Raw genomic sequence first — 21899 nt, 5'->3', positions numbered from 1 at the left:
TTAAATTGCATAACGCAAACATTTTTAACAGACGCGAATTCCTACCCAGCATCTATTGTCCCTGTTAACGAACGACGAGAGATGTTAAATATTGCTTCTTCACAAGTAACTTACTTGAAATGCCGTGAGGTAAAGCTGTGTGTTGGACACGGATTCGAACCCGGAACCTAATCGGATTGCTATCGAAGCACAGTCAAATGTGACATATCGGAATTTTGCGGCAGTAGCTAGACGTTTTAACTGAAATGACGAGACGAAACATTAATTTTTTCCTTCCCAGGACTCCAACCCGGCACCTATCGCTGTTATATTCTAGAGAAAACGAACGTTAAATATGGGTTTGTTGCACCAGCAGTGACATGTGAGCATGTTTGAATTGAAATAATATGACGAAGAGTTCAGCGCTCACTGGGAATAGAGCCCCACACATATCGTTGTTGACTACCCACAAAGATAAGTCAGCTACCGAATTGCTCTCCACCAGCTGCTCAGAATAGCATCTTGAACGTACAGTCATCTCGCAAATAGTTCTGTGTCTCACTGGCAGTTAAAAACGTCAGATATCGTTAGTGTTGACAGCGAATGAAAATACATTAAAAATCAAAATTATTATCCACCAGCAGATAGGTGTTCTCATGATAGAGCTTGATAATACATAATTAAATCTTTAGTGCCGGCCAGGATTCGATCCCATTCACACGTAATATGTGAAGGTGTTGAGGAATCTGCAGTTTTGGACAAACAACAAATTGTAGCCGAGCTGTATTGCCACGAAGGGATCAAATTCCGCGTTAAGGGCGGTCTGAGTTGCATTCCCAGTTCAGAACCAATTTTATCGACATACAGAAGCTCAAATAAAAGATGGAATAAGTGTCCTGTGACCATACATAGCGTTTGTGTCGTCACTTGAAATAAATAACTAGTATAAGAAAGGTTACTGGTGATAGAGTTTCTACATGTCGCCACTCCAGACTTTATTGTGGTTCAACCTACCGTCTACTTGGTAAAGAAGGAATATCATCTTTAATGTGAATTTTCAGACCACGCAGCCATTATATCTCCTTCACTTGGTGTAGCCAGGAGAGAATGGAATCTGTCTCTCCCTATCTAAAATCATTGACAGAAGTGGGAATCGAACCCAGACCATAGGTATAACAACCTACCATCCGTCCAACAGACCACGAAATCCCCTTCTCTGCGAGTCATTTTTCTATCGTAACGCAGTTGCGCCACACTGGATGAGAATTCTGACACACAGGCTCCCTGTAGTAATTTGCAGCATGTTCAGTAAATTCATTTACCTGGTTGACCGAATCACCATGAACTAGCTGCCTCGGCTACCCAGTGCATACATTCGACTATTTTGTAATCACAGAAATAAAATCACGTAACTGCCACCTACACACAACTGCCAACAGTGTAGGATGCAGAAGTTTAAATAGGAAGTGTTCCTTTTCACTTGAGCTATTCTATTGCGCTATCTGTTACTAGAAAACGTCGCTCAGTCCAAAAGAAAAGCTGTAACTGTTTGTCTCTCAGAAGTCAAGACCTGGCCATATGCATAATCTCACAGTGCTGTGGAATCCAAAAGTTCTGGAGGAATAGTTGCCGAGCTCTGGAGCTGTTGTAGCTACGTGTCAGCTTGTAGCATAGATAAGATGTCGCGAGTTCGAATACATTCAGTGCCACATTTAATAAAACGCAATTCTGCTCTCTGCTGAAGTTATCAATCTAATGGAACTTTGAACTTAATTCCCTTCACTTCTCAACCCAAAGTAGTCGCATGTGGAAAAAGGACTAACTACTGTGACATTTTGTTCTGTTCAGGTTTAATAGACAGCAGGCAGCAGATGCATCTTGAAGATGTGTAGGGAGAGCGCATCGTGCCATAATATGTCAGAAAAGTATTTTCTACATTAGCTGTCGTGTGGTAGTGATATTTTATTCTTCTTCAAACTTTGACAGCTTTAACTCCGAACAAGTTTTCTACATGCATGTAATCAATAAACTGCATGTGCATTGTCAGACTGTCATAGGTAACATCAGAGAATTCGCATATATCGTTGATGATTAATTTCTCTCTCATGTTTACTATTGTTTTAACAACACTAAAGGAAACCTTACGAAAATTGTACACTGTATTATAAGAAATGAAATAAAACTAACCATGATAACCTTACGACGAAAGTATCTGTACACAAGCATGCCTCTATCGACACGAATTAGTAAAATACTACTCACTTAGATTTTGATTGGGTCTGTGTTTAATTGGTATGCTGTGTCATACTCAAGAGGTATGCAAATGTGGCATTTCATAAATATAGTTACGTATTCCTAGAAACCCAAAATTCGCTTGTCAGCAGCGGAAAGAGGCGTTACCTGTTGTGCAGCATTGTAAGTTTTTCAACATTGCACTATGAGCTGAAAGCGTTTTCTTGCGATTTCCTTATTGATGTTTGATCTGACTGCTTGTAGCTCTTTCACAGAAGGGATAAAAACGTTACAGTCAGTGAGACTGGAACTGCGAACCGTAACAGACGCTGTTTCACAGGTCAGCACGTTACCACAGAGCTGGCGAGGAGGTATAGTCTCAGCTTCCTATTTCGAGGGCAATAGTAAATAGAACTCGTAAACCGCTATTTAAAGGTCGAGATTAGTTGCGATTTCCACCTGCAACGACTTTCCTGGGCTGAAAACCGTAAATTTTCAATCTTTTGTTACCCTTCAAGCGATAATAACTCAGATTATTCAATGGAAATGACAGGTAAAATCAAGTGAACTTTGAGGCTTAATTCCGTGCACACCAGGAAGTAACTCGTCGATCACAGAGTTGCCAAACATACGTTGCCTTGTTGCCAAATCTCAGTTACAGTACCAGCAGGAAGAAGACGAACCGATGTGATCCTACAGCGGTCTGGGAAGTGACCATAGCTGGTGTCTCCAAGTCGCGGCTGCTACGGCCTGGAATACGTAATGCGTCTGATTCGCTTTCTGTAACTAGGTTTAGGGACTGGAGCGTAGTTACTAATAATACTCAGAACTGACTGCAAACTGAGCATCATAAATCAGTAACTCTCATTGTTGTTTTTATATTTCTTTCGTAAGTGTACTCAAAACTGAGAAAGTCATTCACAGGCGTTTTCGTGCCTCGCCGATAGTCGAGCACAACAAACAAATAATAAAAAAAAAAGAATGTGCGTGTGTGTGTGTGTGTGGGAGAGAGAGAGAGAGAGAGAGAGAGAGAGAGAGAGAGAGAGAGAGAGAGTGAGAGGGAGGGAGGGAGGGAAATAAAAAGCAATGAGAGAGAGTGTAAAAAACTGTTGTAAAGAAATTGAATCATGGTATTTAAAGAACTTTTTCATTAAAATGACACGTTCCACATCATTACGAAATGTCGTATTCATGATCTATTGAACAAGAGGTAATCTAATGTAATCTAATCTAACCTAATCTAATCACATCATATTGATGATTAGCCATGAAGAGTCATGAATTACCGAAAGTTTTGCCAATACCAGTAACCAAATCTAAACTTGAAAATAAAAGACGACAATTTTTGTAATAAACCGTGACTCCTATCAAGACCCTTTCGTCCCTGTTATCTAACCACGAAAGATGTCTGATATACCTCCATTCTGAAGTAACAAAGTGTGCATGCATTTAAAGATGAAGTGCATGATGTGAAGTTCTGTGACGGAGATACGAACCCAACACGTAATCCGATTGTTAACTAAGAAAAATCAAATGTTACGTATCGGTTTTTCTTACGAGCCGCTAGGTGTCTGAATCTAAACTAAGGATACAAACTTTTGTGCCTAAGCGACAATCGAACTGCACACCTACCGTGCATCCACGAATATAGCATAAGTATCAGTTGCTTACTCATGAACAGTAAGATGTGTGCGTGTTTGACCAGAAATAACGACACCTGTTGCGATTGTTGGCAACACATGAACAGACATTGAAATTGCGCGTTAATTTTCACTAGCAGGTCGGTGTGCACTTGATAAAGCTAGAAATGAAATTATGAATATTTTTGTACTGGATCAGGTTTCAGACCCACATACTTACCTTTGGAGACCTAGAGAAGATTGCACTCTTGGGAAAAGGAACGAAATGACTGAACTATACTGTTCCGAGAGATTCAGATCCTCGAAAGAGGAGATACGAATTCGAATCGCAGTCCAGCACCAAATTTTTAAACGTCTCTAGTTCAATCAAGTACAAGTAAAATAAGAGCCCTGTCCCTTTAAATGGCTATCGGTTCATCAAATAAAATAAAATTTGCTAATGTAAGTAAGCTTAATGGCGACTGTATTTCTGTTTACCATGATTTCCGCTGTGTCATTAAAATGATATTAATAATAACAGTAATAATCGAATTATCCGGCAACTTCACACTTCACAGTGGATTTTCGCGAACTAAGAAATTTGCTGAATTTGTGAAAAATCAAAATGGCTTCACATCCTGCCTATGATGCCTAGAAGAGTCTTTACATCCTGCTGACATGAGAATAGCATAATCTCTGCGTCAGAGGCTTGCTTCTACTTGACCATTTAATAGACTCGCATTTTTTCCACCGTGACTAATTTTGTAAGCTAAGCACATCATCCGTTACAGCACACTCCTGGGGCTGGGTAATGTGGCCACAATGGTCTGGTGGAGCGAGCTATCACAGGTGCAATGCGTGGATTCAGGCATTTACTTTTAAGAGGCACAAACATATTTATTTTACCTCTGGTAACCTCAAGAGAAAGACGTTATAATCCAGAATCCGCATTAAACATCATGTTCCTTCATTACCGACTGGGCAGAGCCGGTTTACGTTGGGAAATGACACAGCGGAAATCATGGTAAACAGAAATACAGTCGCCAGTAAGCTTACTTACATTAGCAAATTTTATTTTATTTAATGAACCGATAGCCATTTAATGGGACAGGGCTCTTATTTTACTTGTACTTGATTGAACTAGAGACGTTTAAAAATTTGGTGCTGGACTGTGATTCGAATTCGTATCTCCTCTTTCGAGGATCTGAATCTCTCGGAACAGTATAGTTCAGTCATTTCGTTCCTTTTCCCAAGACTGCAATCTTCTCTAGGTCTCCTCCAAAGGTAAGTATGTGGGTCTGAAACCTGATCCAGTACAAAAATATTCATAATTTCATTTCTAGCTTTATCAAGTGCACACCGACCTGCTAGTGAAAATTAACGTGCAATTTCAATGTCTGTTCATGTGTTGCCAACAATCGCAACAGGTGTCGTTATTTCTGGTCAAACACGCACACATCTTACTGTTCATGATTAAGCAACTGATACTTACGCTATATTCGTGGATGCACGATAGGTGTGCAGTTCGATTGTCGCTTAGGCACAAAAGTTTGTATCCTTATTTTAGATTCAGACACCTAGCGGCTCGGAAGAAAAACCGATACGTAACATTTGATTTTTCTTAGTTAACAATCGGGTTACGTGTTGGGTTCGTATCTCCGTCACAGAACTTCACATCATGCACTTCATCTTTAAATGCATGCACACTTCGTTACTTCAGAATGGAGGTATACCAGACATCTTTCGTGGTTAGATAACAGGGACGAAAGGGTCTTGATAGGAGTCACGGTTTATTACAAAAATTGTCGTCTTTTATTTTCAAGTTTAGATTTGGTTACTGGTATTGGCAAAACTTTCGGTAATTCATGACTCTTCATGGCTAATCATCAATATGATGTGATTAGATTAGATTAGATTACATTACATTAGATTACCTCTTGTTCAATAGATCATGAATACGACGTTTCGTAATGATGTGGAACGTGTCATTTTAATAAAAAAGTTCTTTAAATACCATGAATCAATTTCTTTACAACAATTTTTTACACTCTCTCTCATTGCTTTTTATTTCCCTCCCTCCCTCTCTCTCTCTCTCTCTCTCTCTCTCTCTCTCTCTCTCTCTCTCTCTCTCCCCCCCACACACACTCACACACACGCACACACAAACACACACACACACATACACACACACACACACACACACATTCTTTTTTTTTATTATTTGTTTGTTGTGCTCGACGAAAGAAATATAAAAACAACAATGAGAGTTACTGATTTATGATGCTCAGTTTGCAGTCAGTTCTGAGTATTATTAGTAACTACGCTCCAGTCCCTAAACCTAGTTACAGAAAGCGAATCAGACGCATTACGTATTCCAGGCCGTAGCAGCCGCGACTTGGAGACACCAGCTATGGTCACTTCCCAGACCGCTGTAGGATCACATCGGTTCGTCTTCTTCCTGCTGGTACTGTAACTGAGATTTGGCAACAAGGCAACGTATGTTTGGCAACTCTGTGATCGACGAGTTACTTCCTGGTGTGCACGGAATTAAGCCTCAAAGTTCACTTGATTTTACCTGTCATTTCCATTGAATAATCTGAGTTATTATCGCTTGAAGGGTAACAAAAGATTGAAAATTTACGGTTTTCAGCCCAGGAAAGTCGTTGCAGGTGGAAATCGCAACTAATCTCGACCTTTAAATAGCGGTTTACGAGTTCTATTTACTATTGCCCTCGAAATAGGAAGCTGAGACTATACCTCCTCGCCAGCTCTGTGGTAACGTGCTGACCTGTGAAACAGCGTCTGTTACGGTTCGCAGTTCCAGTCTCACTGACTGTAACGTTTTTATCCCTTCTGTGAAAGAGCTACAAGCAGTCAGATCAAACATCAATAAGGAAATCGCAAGAAAACGCTTTCAGCTCATAGTGCAATGTTGAAAAACTTACAATGCTGCACAACAGGTAACGCCTCTTTCCGCTGCTGACAAGCGAATTTTGGGTTTCTAGGAATACGTAACTATATTTATGAAATGCCACATTTGCATACCTCTTGAGTATGACACAGCATACCAATTAAACACAGACCCAATCAAAATCTAAGTGAGTAGTATTTTACTAATTCGTGTCGATAGAGGCATGCTTGTGTACAGATACTTTCGTCGTAAGGTTATCATGGTTAGTTTTATTTCATTTCTTATAATACAGTGTACAATTTTCGTAAGGTTTCCTTTAGTGTTGTTAAAACAATAGTAAACATGAGAGAGAAATTAATCATCAACGATATATGCGAATTCTCTGATGTTACCTATGACAGTCTGACAATGCACATGCAGTTTATTGATTACATGCATGTAGAAAACTTGTTCGGAGTTAAAGCTGTCAAAGTTTGAAGAAGAATAAAATATCACTACCACACGACAGCTAATGTAGAAAATACTTTTCTGACATATTATGGCACGATGCGCTCTCCCTACACATCTTCAAGATGCATCTGCTGCCTGCTGTCTATTAAACCTGAACAGAACAAAATGTCACAGTAGTTAGTCCTTTTTCCACATGCGACTACTTTGGGTTGAGAAGTGAAGGGAATTAAGTTCAAAGTTCCATTAGATTGATAACTTCAGCAGAGAGCAGAATTGCGTTTTATTAAATGTGGCACTGAATGTATTCGAACTCGCGACATCTTATCTATGCTACAAGCTGACACGTAGCTACAACAGCTCCAGAGCTCGGCAACTATTCCTCCAGAACTTTTGGATTCCACAGCACTGTGAGATTATGCATATGGCCAGGTCTTGACTTCTGAGAGACAAACAGTTACAGCTTTTCTTTTGGACTGAGCGACGTTTTCTAGTAACAGATAGCGCAATAGAATAGCTCAAGTGGAAAGGAACACTTCCTATTTAAACTTCTGCATCCTACACTGTTGGCAGTTGTGTGTAGGTGGCAGTTACGTGATTTTATTTCTGTGATTACAAAATAGTCGAATGTATGCACTGGGTAGCCGAGGCAGCTAGTTCATGGTGATTCGGTCAACCAGGTAAATGAATTTACTGAACATGCTGCAAATTACTACAGGGAGCCTGTGTGTTAGAATTCTCATCCAGTGTGGCGCAACTGCGTTACGATAGAAAAATGACTCGCAGAGAAGGGGATTTCGTGGTCTGTTGGACGGATGGTAGGTTGTTATACCTATGGTCTGGGTTCGATTCCCACTTCTGTCAATGATTTTAGATAGGGAGAGACAGATTCCATTCTCTCCTGGCTACACCAAGTGAAGGAGATATAATGGCTGCGTGGTCTGAAAATTCACATTAAAGATGATATTCCTTCTTTACCAAGTAGACGGTAGGTTGAACCACAATAAAGTCTGGAGTGGCGACATGTAGAAACTCTATCACCAGTAACCTTTCTTATACTAGTTATTTATTTCAAGTGACGACACAAACGCTATGTATGGTCACAGGACACTTATTCCATCTTTTATTTGAGCTTCTGTATGTCGATAAAATTGGTTCTGAACTGGGAATGCAACTCAGACCGCCCTTAACGCGGAATTTGATCCCTTCGTGGCAATACAGCTCGGCTACAATTTGTTGTTTGTCCAAAACTGCAGATTCCTCAACACCTTCACATATTACGCGTGAATGGGATCGAATCCTGGCCCGGCACTAAAGATTTAATTATGTATTATCAAGCTCTATCATGAGAACACCTATCTGCTGGTGGATAATAATTTTGATTTTTAATGTATTTTCATTCGCTGTCAACACTAACGATATCTGACGTTTTTAACTGCCAGTGAGACACAGAACTATTTGCGAGATGACTGTAAGTTCAAGATGCTAATCTGAGCAGCTGGTGGAGAAAAATTCGGTAGCTGACTTCTCTTTGTGTGTAGTCAACAACGATATGTGTGGGGCTCTATTCCCAGTGAGCGCTGAACTCTTCGTCATATTATTTCAGTTCAAACATGCTCACATGTCACTGCTGGTGCAACAAACCCATAATTAACGTTCGTTTTCTCTAGAATATAACAGCGATAGGTGCCGGGTTGGAGTCCTGGGAAGGAAAAAATTAATGTTTCGTCTCGTCATTTCAGTTAAAACATCTAGCTACTGCCGCAAAATTCCGATATGTCACATTTGACTGTGCTTCGATAGCAATCCGATTAGGTTCCGGGTTCGAATCCGTGTCCAACACACAGCTTTACCTCACGGCATTTCAAGTAAGTTACTTGTGAAGAAGCAATATTTAACATCTCTCGTCGTTCGTTAACAGGGACAATAGATGCTGGGTAGGAATTCGCGTCTGTTAAAAATGTTTGCGTTATGCAATTTAAAGTTGATATTTGCTAAGGAAACGTATGAAGACGCAGACTTCCTCGTTATCAATATGTGCGGCATGTCTTTCGTGTTAACGAAAGTAAATTCCCGCTTTACCTCTTCTTACGTGTCAAATGAAATGTATGCCATGAGGAATAGAATATTTGTTGACTGCGTCCTTTCTTGCTTCCATCCTTACCAACATATTTCTTCATTCTCGTGGTAATCATGACATTCTATGTGTATGCTGCAAAAGATTGCAAGTGGACAAATTCGACATCGAGGTGCAAAGCGTTTGGTATCTTACATTATATTCAATTCGAATAAGCTTCTGGTGTATTTTTACTTCGTTTGTATTTTTAGATGATTATGAACGTTACGGAAATTTATCTCACATGCTTTATGTTGAATGAGAAACATTGAATGATCCGTTTTGCTTTCCCTACGTTGAAATGATATAATGTCGGCGTCAACAGCCTTCTTCCACGCCGGAAGCTGAAACTTGTATCATTCTGGATTAATGATAATTGAGTGTCTCATATGTATCCATAGCCCACAAGGCGACGTCAGAAACCATCAGGGGAGAACGCCGCATAAAAACCAAACGTGCGCGCGCGTCTCCACTCTGAAGAACCGTATCGGAGAATCACGGCAATCATTTCGCTGAAGAGCTGCCTCGTCAGAGAGCCGAGAAATGGCAGCATCGTAGCAAGTATTTGTCAACACTCTGATAGTGCATTTACTTCCGGGTGTAGGTCGGCGTTACCTCGCTAAATTCACTTGACATTCGTTTCCCACATCGAAGACTCGTACGATATAATCCACTGCAAGATGACACAATTAGAAAGTATATTTAATTTCTGGACTCCAAGAACGGCGTTCTTCACATAAGTAACACCTGTTTGTGTGTGCATTCGGGAGGACGACGGTGCAATCCCGCACCCGGCCATCCTGATTTAGGTTTTCAATGATTTCCCTAAATCGCTTCAGGCAAATGCCGGGATGGTTCCTTAGGAAGGGCACGGCCGATTTCCTTCCCCATCCTTCCCTAATCCGAGCTTGTGCTCCGTCTCTAATGACATCGTTGTCGACGGGACGTTAAAACAGTTATCTCCACCTCCTCTGTGTGTTTAAGGTTGCGTTTTGAGGCTCAGGCAACATCGCAGTGACTATAGTCCGCCTCTGGCCGCCAGTGTATCGTTAGTTCAGAGGTTCCCTTGTGCTTTGCAGTGCTTGTACTATAAGACATAGCAGTTCGAATCACGGTAGAAGCCGCTGACTACAACCTTTTACTTTCCATTTTAATTAATGGAGTTGCAAACTGCTAGTAAAAATTTCTTATGCGAAATCTGAAGAATGCCTTTAAACATGAACCTTCGTCCGATTTCGACTTAGTAAATTAAGTTAATATCATGGACTTCTGCTTTGCAAATTCCAAGGTGCTTCACTGTAAAATAGGTCCTGAAAAGATTCAAACCGACTTTCAACGATATAAATTTGAGCTTTGTTCGTCATATAGGCCTAACATGTCAGAAGGTTATTTATGAAGTGCACATGTTCATTAATATAGTTCCCTTCTTCTAAATTTTTGCAATAGCATTTAACTGTAGACGTTTTCTAACACCGGCGTTAGCAATTCCTTTCCGTTCTCTGAAACCTTCAAAACGACAAATTTTTCTGGTTTAAATCTGATGACCTTAACTATCACTTCCGATCAACAATAATTACTTCATGAACCCATACATGGAACTCCAAATGTGCAGTGTTCCTGCACTGCTACAGAGCATGCATTGCAAGGTATTCACACAGTTTATCGCATAGACTTACCATAAGAAATGAAACAAGAACTGTAATACACTTTACACCACAGACGCTCACTCTGGCTTGACGAAAACATCCAAACATTGACCAAAAGTTGCACAAATAATTGAGTTTGAAAGGAAAAGAAACGAGGTATGAAGCATTTATAAATTCATCGAATGTAGTGAGGTGGTTTAATTTCGTCCCAGTCTATAAAATTAATTTCTGGCCATACTCAGCTCTTGCCGATTAATGTAATATAATACCCGCCTACTAATCAGGGCGTCTGTCTCCGTTGCTTTTGAGCGTGAATGGAAATCGTAGAAATTTTCTGTGGAGCAACATTTAATAATAAAGCGTTTTAAATCATCAAAAGCGATGAGCGGTAGCAGGCGCTTTCGATAAAGAACGGGGGAGTGCAGCGCCGCTGCTGTCGCCACGGCCGCTGCCAGTAGCCAGCAAATGGATCCCGGAGCTTTGCCGATTACTGCGTCCAGAGGAGGACAGTCTGCAGGAAATCTGCCGCAAAATGGTTACTGGACAAAATTTTGATATCGGTGTGTCAGAAAGCGAAATAGATTGAATCTGCGCTACTATTACATTCACGTGTTCAGTATTCAGGCAGAAGAGGCTATAAAAATATTTTATGCCAGCTGCTCTCGATCCACTGACATTATGAAAAGAAACAACGCACGCTACCGCTAGACCACAGGTGCAATCAGCCTATAGTTTCTCCATCATTGGGCAAATTTTCCTCCAGGAAGTGCCGCAGTCTGCAGTGTTGCCAGATTGTGCAGATGACCGGACTTAGAGAATTAGCGAGTTGGCCAGTTTTATTGTCCCATGTCGCGATTGGCGCGGACTTAGCCTCTGAAGCGGCCGGCCACCGGTCAAGTTTTATGTCAAAGAGTGTACCCGCACGCGTCTCCGGTGGCCGTTAGCTCTCGCTGGAGTTTTGGTTCCAGCTGCAGCTGCTAAACAAGTTAAGCTTTTTGTTTATTCCATTTGATGGGTGGATTGTTTTAAGTAACTGCCTTTTCGAGCTTGTCCTGTCATGTGGTCCAACGTAACGAAGGTAAGAATACATTTTCTGTACGTGAGTTTACAAACATTTACTGTACTTAAGCTTCTGAACGTTTAAAAACCATCTGTCATTGACTGCTCGTGGGAGTCAGCTTGGCCGAACTTGGTTGCACACTTCTTGTAATTCTTTCCAAGACTACCAGACTTAAAGCTATGAATTTTCCCTCTGTCTCGGAGGATTGATTCTTGTTCTTGGTTGTTGTGTAATTTAATTTAGGAACATTTACTTAATTCTACTGTTATACGTTTATGGGTTTAATTAAAGGGCTTTATGGCCATTTAAAATTTTATGTGACTTTGACTTGTTGTCTGCCGACTTTTAAGAGTGGCCCCTGCGAGGTAAGGATGGCTTCGACCTACTTTTTGTGATAATCAATAGTTATTTTAATTATTGTACCTCCGTTTTAAATTTGCTTCTGGGCAAATTGATCTTTCTCTTGTCTAAAGGTTGTTTATGTAAGAGAAACTTGCTGTTCATTATTATAGAAAAGAATATGGTTTTAACTACCATTTAGTTTAGATTGTTGGCAAACTAGAAATAAATTTGTAATTTCTTGTGGAAAAGTGATGTGCTCAACTTGGGTACGTCCTTCCACGTCTCCTATCCTTTGTTCATCCTGTCCATGGACTTTTCAGATTTCAGTTTTACCTTTGTTTTCCACATGGCCATCTTCAATTACGGCAGCCAGAAGGACGAGAGCCACGATAATTCCAAGGACTACCCTGTAAAATTAAGAAAATATGTTCATAAATTTTTAAAGTTTTCTACTGACGTTAAAAGATAACAATAATGGGAAACTGGCTTGGACAGGAAACCAAACAGTGTTTCTCTACAGGCAGCAAATAGTTTGCATAAAACTTTGTTTGTAACAACTGAAATGCGTACTTTAGGCTTCATACTGCTTCAATTGCAAATTCTTTAAGATCCTATTGACGTATTAAAGAAGATACGACAACTACAATCATTAATAATCTTGAAAACATAAGTGAATGTCAGAACGTGATAAAATCATATAAAAAGTGCAAACCACCTTCATAACACATCCTTCACGGCTATTAAAAAAATATGCATATTTCATCCATCAGTAGAGATAGGGCAGGAATTCTTGTTGTATTATAATTATAGCTTGAGACTATACTGAAACACAGCGCCCTTTTATGGTATTTGATCATTAGTCTTTTGCCAACGTTGTTTAGTTGCATCATCGGCATACTCGAGAGAAGTATCACAGACGGATTATTCATGTCACTCATTTCAAATACTAGTTTAGTTTTAGGTGCTAGTTCCACGACCACTACTCATCAACAAAGCTCATCAACTTTTAAGGGACAGGGTATTCATCAACAGAAGGTGCTGTTAATAAACAATTTTATTAACAGAATGAGATTTTCACTCTGCAGCGGAGTGTGCGCTGATATGAAACTTTCTGGCCAATTAAAACTGTGTGCCGGACCGAGACTCGAACTCGGGACCTTTGCCTTTCGCGGGCAAGTGCTCTACCAACTGAGCTACCCAAGCAAGAGCATCTGTAAAGTTTGGAAGGTAGGAGACGAGGTACTGGCAGAAGTACAGCTATGAGGAGGGGGTGTGAGTCGCGCTTGGGTAGCTCAGTTGGTAGAGCACTTGCCCGCGAAAGGCAAAGGTCCCGAGTTCGAGTCTCGGTCCGGCACACAGTTTTAATCTGCCAGGAAGTTTCAGTCTTATTAACACTTTGCCGTCCGCACGTCTCGTACAGGTTTATTCGCTTGGCGCCGGTAGCGCTAGTTCGGATTACTTGGCTTGTCGCCGCATTCTTGTCACCTTTCCGTTAATGACAAGCTTCAAACACATTAACTTTTGGGCTCTTTAAATTTCCGGAAATCCTCTACTTTGTCGTATAGTTCTACAAACTAGAATTTTCTTTTCAAGTAACTTCTCTGAAAGTTCTACACTGTTCTAATAATTATCCATGCAGAGGTGATGTCACTTTCCATCAGAAGGTGTCAACAGTTCCATCACTGTTTTTGCTAAAGACTGTCCAGCGCCGGAATATATCTTGAATGAGAAAATGTATCCCGTACCCGAATTACACTGCATCCGAATGAGTATGCCGTATTTCGTAATTTTCGACCGATTGTAAACTTTAAAATTTAACCGTCCACGCCACAGTATCATACCTTCATCAATTGAGATGTTTTGACTTAGGTTAAACGTTTCTTTAAACTTTTTGGAAAAATAATCAATTACGAATTGTACTTTGATAAGCCGGTCGGCATTGCCGGTCGGTGTGTCTATCAACGGATTCGTTGACCAATAATAATCGATCCTTGCTTTTCTTACAGTCCCCATAAGGATAACAAGCCCAAACTATTTTCTAAGTTCAGGTGCCGTAACGTCGACAAATTTGGCATTTTTTAATGCAGTTCCCTTCTATTGCAATTTTGACTGTAGTACTTGTCGGTTTCGTTGTTAATATATTCAAATAGATCGTTCTCAATATATAATTCTACGATATCCTCGATGATCTGTGTATCTTTGGGAAATATGTTTGGACCTGGGGATCCTTCAAATTTATTATTGGTCCTCGGTAAATCAAAGTCTGACAACTGTACACTGTCTTCTTCGTCTGATTCAGCTGAATCAGTTGGCAATCATAGCGTTCGCCGAATTCTTCTTGGACGTATTTCACTATCGTCCTACGATTCTGCTTCACTTTCTTTTTTTTTATCCAATGTCTTCTTCCCAATGAGCCAAGTCGTCCGAAACGTCAGACAAGACGTCCGCGCATTCATAGTAAATAATATCCTATTGTTTCTTTCGTCTGCCATGATGAAAGGGCACAACTACTTATAAAAACAAAAAACTTGTTGACGTGTGTAACTTATTTTTACTTAAACAAAACACCAACAGAATGCAAAATATATTAAAGTGCTGTCGCTGGCCACTGCACGATACTGTGCTCACGACACCACTGTGGTGTTGCTGGTCACTGAGCGATACTATGCAGACGACACCACTGTGGTGTCGCCGGCCGTTGACCGCTGTTTAGCACACGACACCACTGCGGTGTCGCCGTACGACATAGTGTTAACTGCGGGTTTTGATCGAACAGATCATCATCAGATATTATAAAACGCCCATCGTAAGCCAGATAATACTACCGCCACCAATAATGACATACCACACAAGGAGTACTACTAGCGTGAAAACCAGTTATATGAAGTCATGCGGTGTAAGAGCCACGGTAGTCATATGGCTGTCACCCACACCCTCAGACCCTCTGCTCCCTCGCCCCACAACCGCTCTATAATAAAAAAAAGAAAGAAGCTGTTTTATCACAACAGTTCCACAAATAAGAATTCACGATTATAAGATAATGGCCCCAGAATAAACTAAGTGTCAAGTGCGATTACTGAGTGCGCAAAGTGGGGAAGTCATTTTTGTGCATGGGAGTAGTTCTCGTCATTAGCGGATGCATGTGCAATCTCTAAATTCAGAATCTAGCAACAAAGTTATTTTTTTACTCCAGTCTACTTCAGCAAAACAAGCGACGGCGCTAAACAACAGCACGATGTGTCATGTCATTCTCTGCAAGAGAAAAACTTCTCTGTTGATGACGTCGTCAGCGGAGGAAGGAAAAGAATCATTGAGGCAAAATTATTTTATCGCTCAATAACATCCGATACTAACCATCTGATGCTGTCTAGTCACTCTCCAACCGGATGGAAATCCCTTGGCTAAGACGTCTGAATTTCGAACAAGTAATATTACAAGTATTTACCATTTTTATCTTCATTTTTTTAATCTTTCATACTTTTCATCCTTAATTTTAATATTCTTGTTTAACTTCTGCTTATTTGTGGTATATTTTCTGTATAGCCCGTTGGAAAAGGGCACTAAGTGCCTGAAACCGGTTAAGAAATTAAATTTCTTTTTTTTATTGTAATGAACACACAGCTAATTTATGTATTGATGTTTACGTAATTACGACCCAGGTTTCGGCCTTTTATGCCACTTTCAAATGATTTAGTTTGTCATTTGTTAATGACATAAACTAAATCGCTTGAAAATGGTATAAAAGGCTGAAACCTGGGTCGCAGTTAAATAAACAACAATACAGTCAAGTGGCGGTGTGTTCATTTAAAAATTATTGTATGACTGTTACTCAGCAACATCAAAAACTGTTTACTAAATTTCTTTTATCCAACTGGTTGCTGATTACGTCGATTTAAAGTAATATGGGAGTTACGCAGTCTTTTGGGGTTGTATAAAGTCTGTAAGTGAATCGAAACGCGTCTAGTCCAAATAAATCTCTATACTGTCGCACAATACGGTACAACTCCTAAATTACTTTAAGACTACGACTAAAGAAAAGAGGTCTCCAAAAAACACAGCAAGTACAATACCTGATCAAAAGTATCCAGACGTCTATCAGTGGACATTCATATAGAGTGTGTCAACCTTAGGCATTTATGACGGATGAACTCTTCTGGGAACACTTTCAGAGAGATGTCTGAATGTCTGTGGAGGATTGGCTGTCCATTATGCCTCAAGAGCCGAACCAGAGAAGGTAAAGATGTTGGTCGCTGGGGTCTGGATCGAAGGAGACGTTCTAATATGTCCCAAAGAAGTTCCATTGGGTTCAGGTCGGGATTCTGGACAAGCTAGTCCATTTCAAGAATGTTATTGTACATGAACCATTGCCTCGCTGATGCTGCTTTATGACACTATACGTTGTCATGCTGACACAGTGATCGCCTGGGACGACGACGTCCAGCTGTACGTGCGGAACTGGTTAACATCCCAGCCCCGGGAATTTTATGAGACAGCCATTCACCGCCTCTCGTCACAGTGGGACATGTGTCTCAACAGCCAGGGTCAATACTTCTAACATACAGGTACTGGTTTCTATATCATGCCTCCGGCTCGTTTGTTTTTGAACGCCCCTTATAAAATAGTTACCCGACACTCAAACAAATGCCACATACTTCACTCACAAAACGAAATAGTTATTAATAACGAGATAACTTCCCCTGTAATTTTACATTTTGAACTGAATTTCTATTTAATTGTACAATAAAAATCACAAAATATTTCCTTCATCTTACGGCATCAAACTAGGGATGACGGTTATCGCTGAAGCAACAGGTTTTCACTTATACTTGTTTTTGCCAGGCCAGTTTAACCCGATAGTTAAAACCGATCAAAATAACTGGTTTCTGAAATAACTTATTTTCGAATTTTTATTCCTGTTATTTGCCGCAATAAACGTAGAAATCGAACACAGATTGAAAAAATTTGACTTTCTCAGTTTCAAAATACGTACAACATAAATATTAAACTAAATAGGCAAATATTAGAAGCTTAGTACATCCACTGTTTGCCGCTTTCTCGAAAAATGATAAGTGATTGAATACTACAAAAATCACCAGTGTTTTCCTACTTATTCTAATTTTTTTGAAACTCTGCTCAAAAATCATGTTGTAATCGGGGATCATACCACTATCCGGACATCCAGAATAATCAGTGCTAAGGGATGAAAACGCAGTATAAAGGACTCTGTTTTTGTTAATTTGTCCATTTTCACGGCCTACTAGCAGATAAAGGCATACAGTGTAGACACAGGTAGCTCATCAGCTACTTTCTGTTTTTAGGAATGAATTGTTGTTAATTTTTAATTTATAACCATTACCATAACCTCCTACCTCTTTTGTTGTTACGTAGAAATGATAGACAAATTTTTAATCTCCTAAGTTAAATGAAGCGTTGTACTTCATTGCTACGTAACTAAGTTAAAATATTTCCAGACTATATGATTGGTGCCATTCTACAATACAACGGACGTCAGGCGACGACAGGCCGTATAGATCGATGGGTTGGTGGCAGGGGGACGGGGGGTCGTAGCGGGGGGCGGGGGGAAAGCACGGCAAGGTTTGCTCACTGCAAGTACACCCGTACCTTAAGCCATGACACAAGGCAACAGTCACTTATTGTCTCAGCAGTGATGCCATGTGTTTGTTCCTCGTTTCTATCGGCACTGATATTAAATTAGCACTGATCACTTTTCCTGCTTTCTATAATAACCCAGTATTTCAAACTAATGCAAATTTTACATATAAATCTTGCTGATCTTTTAAAAAAGTGTATTTAAAAAAAACACTTTTAGCACTGCTACTATGGTTAATTGGTTATCAGTAAAAAATAAAAAAACATCTATTATAACCGAAGTCAATCAAATAGCGAAAAATACATGTTATGCCGAATTAAAAAAATCGGTATTGGTTTTAACCGGTCGGTTTTTTCCATCCCTACATCAAAACCAGTCAATTACGACAAGTGGGCCCCCAACAAAGAACATTATCACGTAGCAACCAACCAAAGATATTTTGTTTTTAAACCTAAAGGGTTATAATAACTTTTAAACGAAGATTTTAAATCTTACTTGAGGCTAATAGATGTAGTTAAGTTATAATTCGTCTAGTTACAACATAGCCACAATTACAATGTTACAAACTTCCAGCCAACCGGTTGCAAACAGAATTTAAAATTCTTTAACTAGTTTTCAGCGCCAACGAGGGGCGCCTTCTTCAGAAGAAATTGTTACCTCACCTAAAAATATCACAGGAAGGTACATTAACAGCAGGTAGGCATTAGAACAAACAATTTTTAGAAATTAAATTTGCATAAAAAATAGTCACATGGGTTAAATAGAAAATTTGAGTGACATCACTCGAGTCAAGACGTTAAAGCCACAATTAAAACATTTCCCACCAGAATTCATAACAGATAGTCAACATTTTTAAAACAATGTGTAAACATGTCACTAAGGGCACTACAGTGGTGTAGGCCACGAGTAACAGCAACTGCGAGAGCAGGCCGTGCCAAATGACGACGTGAACATAATACAGATCGCACCGTCTGGTAGCAGAGTATATAAAAGCTTAACAACACCTATGCGAACTTACTGTAATAGTGATTGTCAGATTAATAAGATGTGAATTATACAAGCACGGGAGAGGAAAACAATATTTTAGGGTTTACAGGGAAACAGATAACGAACTTTAGCTATTAAACATCTTTTAGTAGCGGCTTTAAGCCACTGAAAAAAATTTTTACTACGCGACTGCTGTTGTTAATTTAATATGAGGCCATCATTCAGAGACAGATGTTTGAAGATCTGTAACTCTTCCAAAAGTTGCTGAGCACAGCCATGTTCAAAACATTATGCCCCAATTTATAAATGTGTCTGTTTTGGACACGTTAGCGTCTCGGAAGCAAAACACACAAACCTTAACTCATACGTAGCTGCTATTGATAGGCGACATACGTTGATTCTCAAGAACGAAGCTGAGACAGTAGAATAACAGTTCTGTCGGCTGATGGAGAAGGTTCAGTCTCTCTCGTTCACCGAGCGAGGTGGCGCAGTGGTTAGCACACTGGACTCGCATTCGGGAGGATGACGGTTCAATCCCGTCTCCAGCCATCCTGATTTAGCTTTTCCGTGATTTCCCTAAATCGTTTCAGGCAAATGCCGGGATGGTTTCTTTGAAAGGGTACGGCCGATTTCCTTCCCAATCCTTCCCTAACCCGACCTTGCGCTCCGTCTCTAATGACCTCGTTGTCGACGGGACGTTAAACACTAACCACTACCACCACCATCTCTCTCGTTCAGCTAATTACCAACTAGTCGTGGCATTATTACAGTACATTCTCAGCCTGTACTGAGGAAAGAGATCTTGTAGACCACTCAGACTGGAAGCTAATTAGACGCTTTACATGTTATAGCTTCTGCTTGCGGCAAATGAAAAGTCCGCCCGTGACCTACGACCTTTTGTCCAGTGACCGACGACTCCTGTTCGCTGGAGGACGGAGCGACCACATCAAGAGAACAGATGTCATGCTTTCGACACCTCTGTCGGTATTCAGTCCATTATAAATCAAACCTTGCCTGAAGATTGGTATTAACAGTTTCACAACTGTCGACAGAGCAAATAATCATTTTTTATGTAATTTTAATATGATAAACAAATCCTGAACAACCTAAAATCGTTTCAGCAATCATTTGTCTATTTTACAGTAATGTCTAGTTTTCCACTTACATTTTATCACTTTACTTTCCCTTGCGGGAACTCCTGTCATTGCAGGAAAATTACCACAGCCTTAAATCGGTGGACATGGTAATGAAAGACAGAAATTATAACATTTCTGGCTAAATCAATAGGTGACGCACATCTGACGAGCACAACAAGATCGATCACGGAGCACGTTACATAGTGGAACCAAGGATAGTAATCGTTAGTAATAAAATCAAGACAAGTCACTAATCTTATTTGTGCATTAGTTTTTCGTATAAAAGGCTTTTTAAAACAGGTAAGTGTGAGCCTAATAAAACATCTACTGGCACCCCAATAACTGACTGATTTACACTTTAAGGCGGCGATTCATCCCGTGGTTTACTCACTATAGTAATACCGGATCCAATGAACGCTGCTCTGCACATAGGCACATCAACGACAGAAGAATGCAGATGGATCAGCGCTATTTCATCTCACTATCCCGGAACACCTCCACCCCTTCCACCTTTGGACAATGACATATGCTGGCTGATAAAAATGTTGGGTGTTTGAAAAACAGTCTTCCAGCTCTGCAAGTCCATTTCTTCTACATGAACGGAGATAGAAACTGCGGCTGAATTTTAACTTACGCATCGAAACTAAAAGCTTATCTTGACACCAATTGTAAGTTGCCAGTTACCTTGCTCGTTCGTTATCCAATGTGCGAGAACTTGCCGAAAAATTCATTTCTTAACAGAACGGTGCACCACCGCACGATGTCCAGAACGTAGGTACATTTCTTATTACTGATCGGCCTGAACGGCGGGTTGGCCGTAAGAGGCGTACGTACCTTGCGATACGAAGTTTGCCTCAAAGGTCGTCATGTCGTGCCCCAGGTGGGTAGCACAGTTGGTGAACATTTGCGAAAGGTGAATAAAAACTGGGAGACAGCAAAAAAATCTAACTTGAAAAACAGGAGCCACTCTAATGAGCAATCACATTCAAAATATACTTCATTGAGAATAAAAGTTTTGTGAGCTAAAATGTATTCTAAGTTTCTATCTCCATTCATGTAGTAGCTGTAGCCTTAAGAATATCCTGTATTATATAATTACCAAATAGATGTAACTAATTCTTTCTCAGTATTCTCTTTGATAATGGCTTGTAATATTTTTGTAAAATTTGCTATTCCAGCTGTCACTCTGATGTATACATGGATGTTTTTAATTATGTTGATATTTATGAACAAACATTAATCGTTTTATTTACTGCTTTGTGTTCCTTTACACTGCTATTTCTAACTTCGCGTTACATTGTAGCCATCTAGCGTATAATGAGACTTGTTTTTGACGTTTCGTATGGAATTTGATGTGTGCTGATTAAGCTCTCGGTTCCTGCACGACTGCACTACTATTTATGTAATTATAGGAACGTAGACATCGAACTATATCTCGCGTACACATTGGGTTACGGCATATGCGCCTGCTTTTTCACAGCACTTCCGGCATCTGGTCCTCATTAGTTTAACTTATAAATTAGATTCTTTCTACGTTATGTATGTTGATTAACCTTTTGTTCTGGTGCAACCCCTATGACCAACTGCGTAATCATAGGAGTGTAGACCTCGGACTACGTGTCACTTTTACATTGGGCTAAGGCATATACGCCGGTTTCCTTGCGGTCGTCCTGCCATCTGGTATTCATTATTTTTTTAACTTATAAGTTAGTTGTATTTTATGATATACTTCGTGGTAGTTAATGGCTGTAAATCATGTGGATGATTACGTCTTTATGTTCACTTAGTTACGGATGTAGACTATGTTATATTT

General features: G+C 40.0%; 1 protein-coding gene across 1 annotated transcript in view; it reads right to left on the bottom strand.

Moving 5' to 3' along the window:
- Nucleotides 1–21899, bottom strand: part of LOC126413071 (regulator of hypoxia-inducible factor 1-like) — a 230301-nt gene that overhangs the window by 166609 nt on the left and 41793 nt on the right. The window contains exon 5 of the mRNA XM_050082967.1: nucleotides 12686–12759. Coding sequence (XP_049938924.1) covers nucleotides 12686–12759 — 74 coding nt within the window. The remainder of the gene's footprint in view (nucleotides 1–12685; nucleotides 12760–21899) is intronic.

The sequence above is a fragment of the Schistocerca serialis genome, chromosome 7 (genome assembly GCF_023864345.2).
Source record: "Schistocerca serialis cubense isolate TAMUIC-IGC-003099 chromosome 7, iqSchSeri2.2, whole genome shotgun sequence".
Lineage (NCBI taxonomy): Eukaryota > Metazoa > Arthropoda > Insecta > Orthoptera > Acrididae > Schistocerca > Schistocerca serialis.
This window is presented reverse-complemented; position numbering and strand designations above follow the sequence as displayed.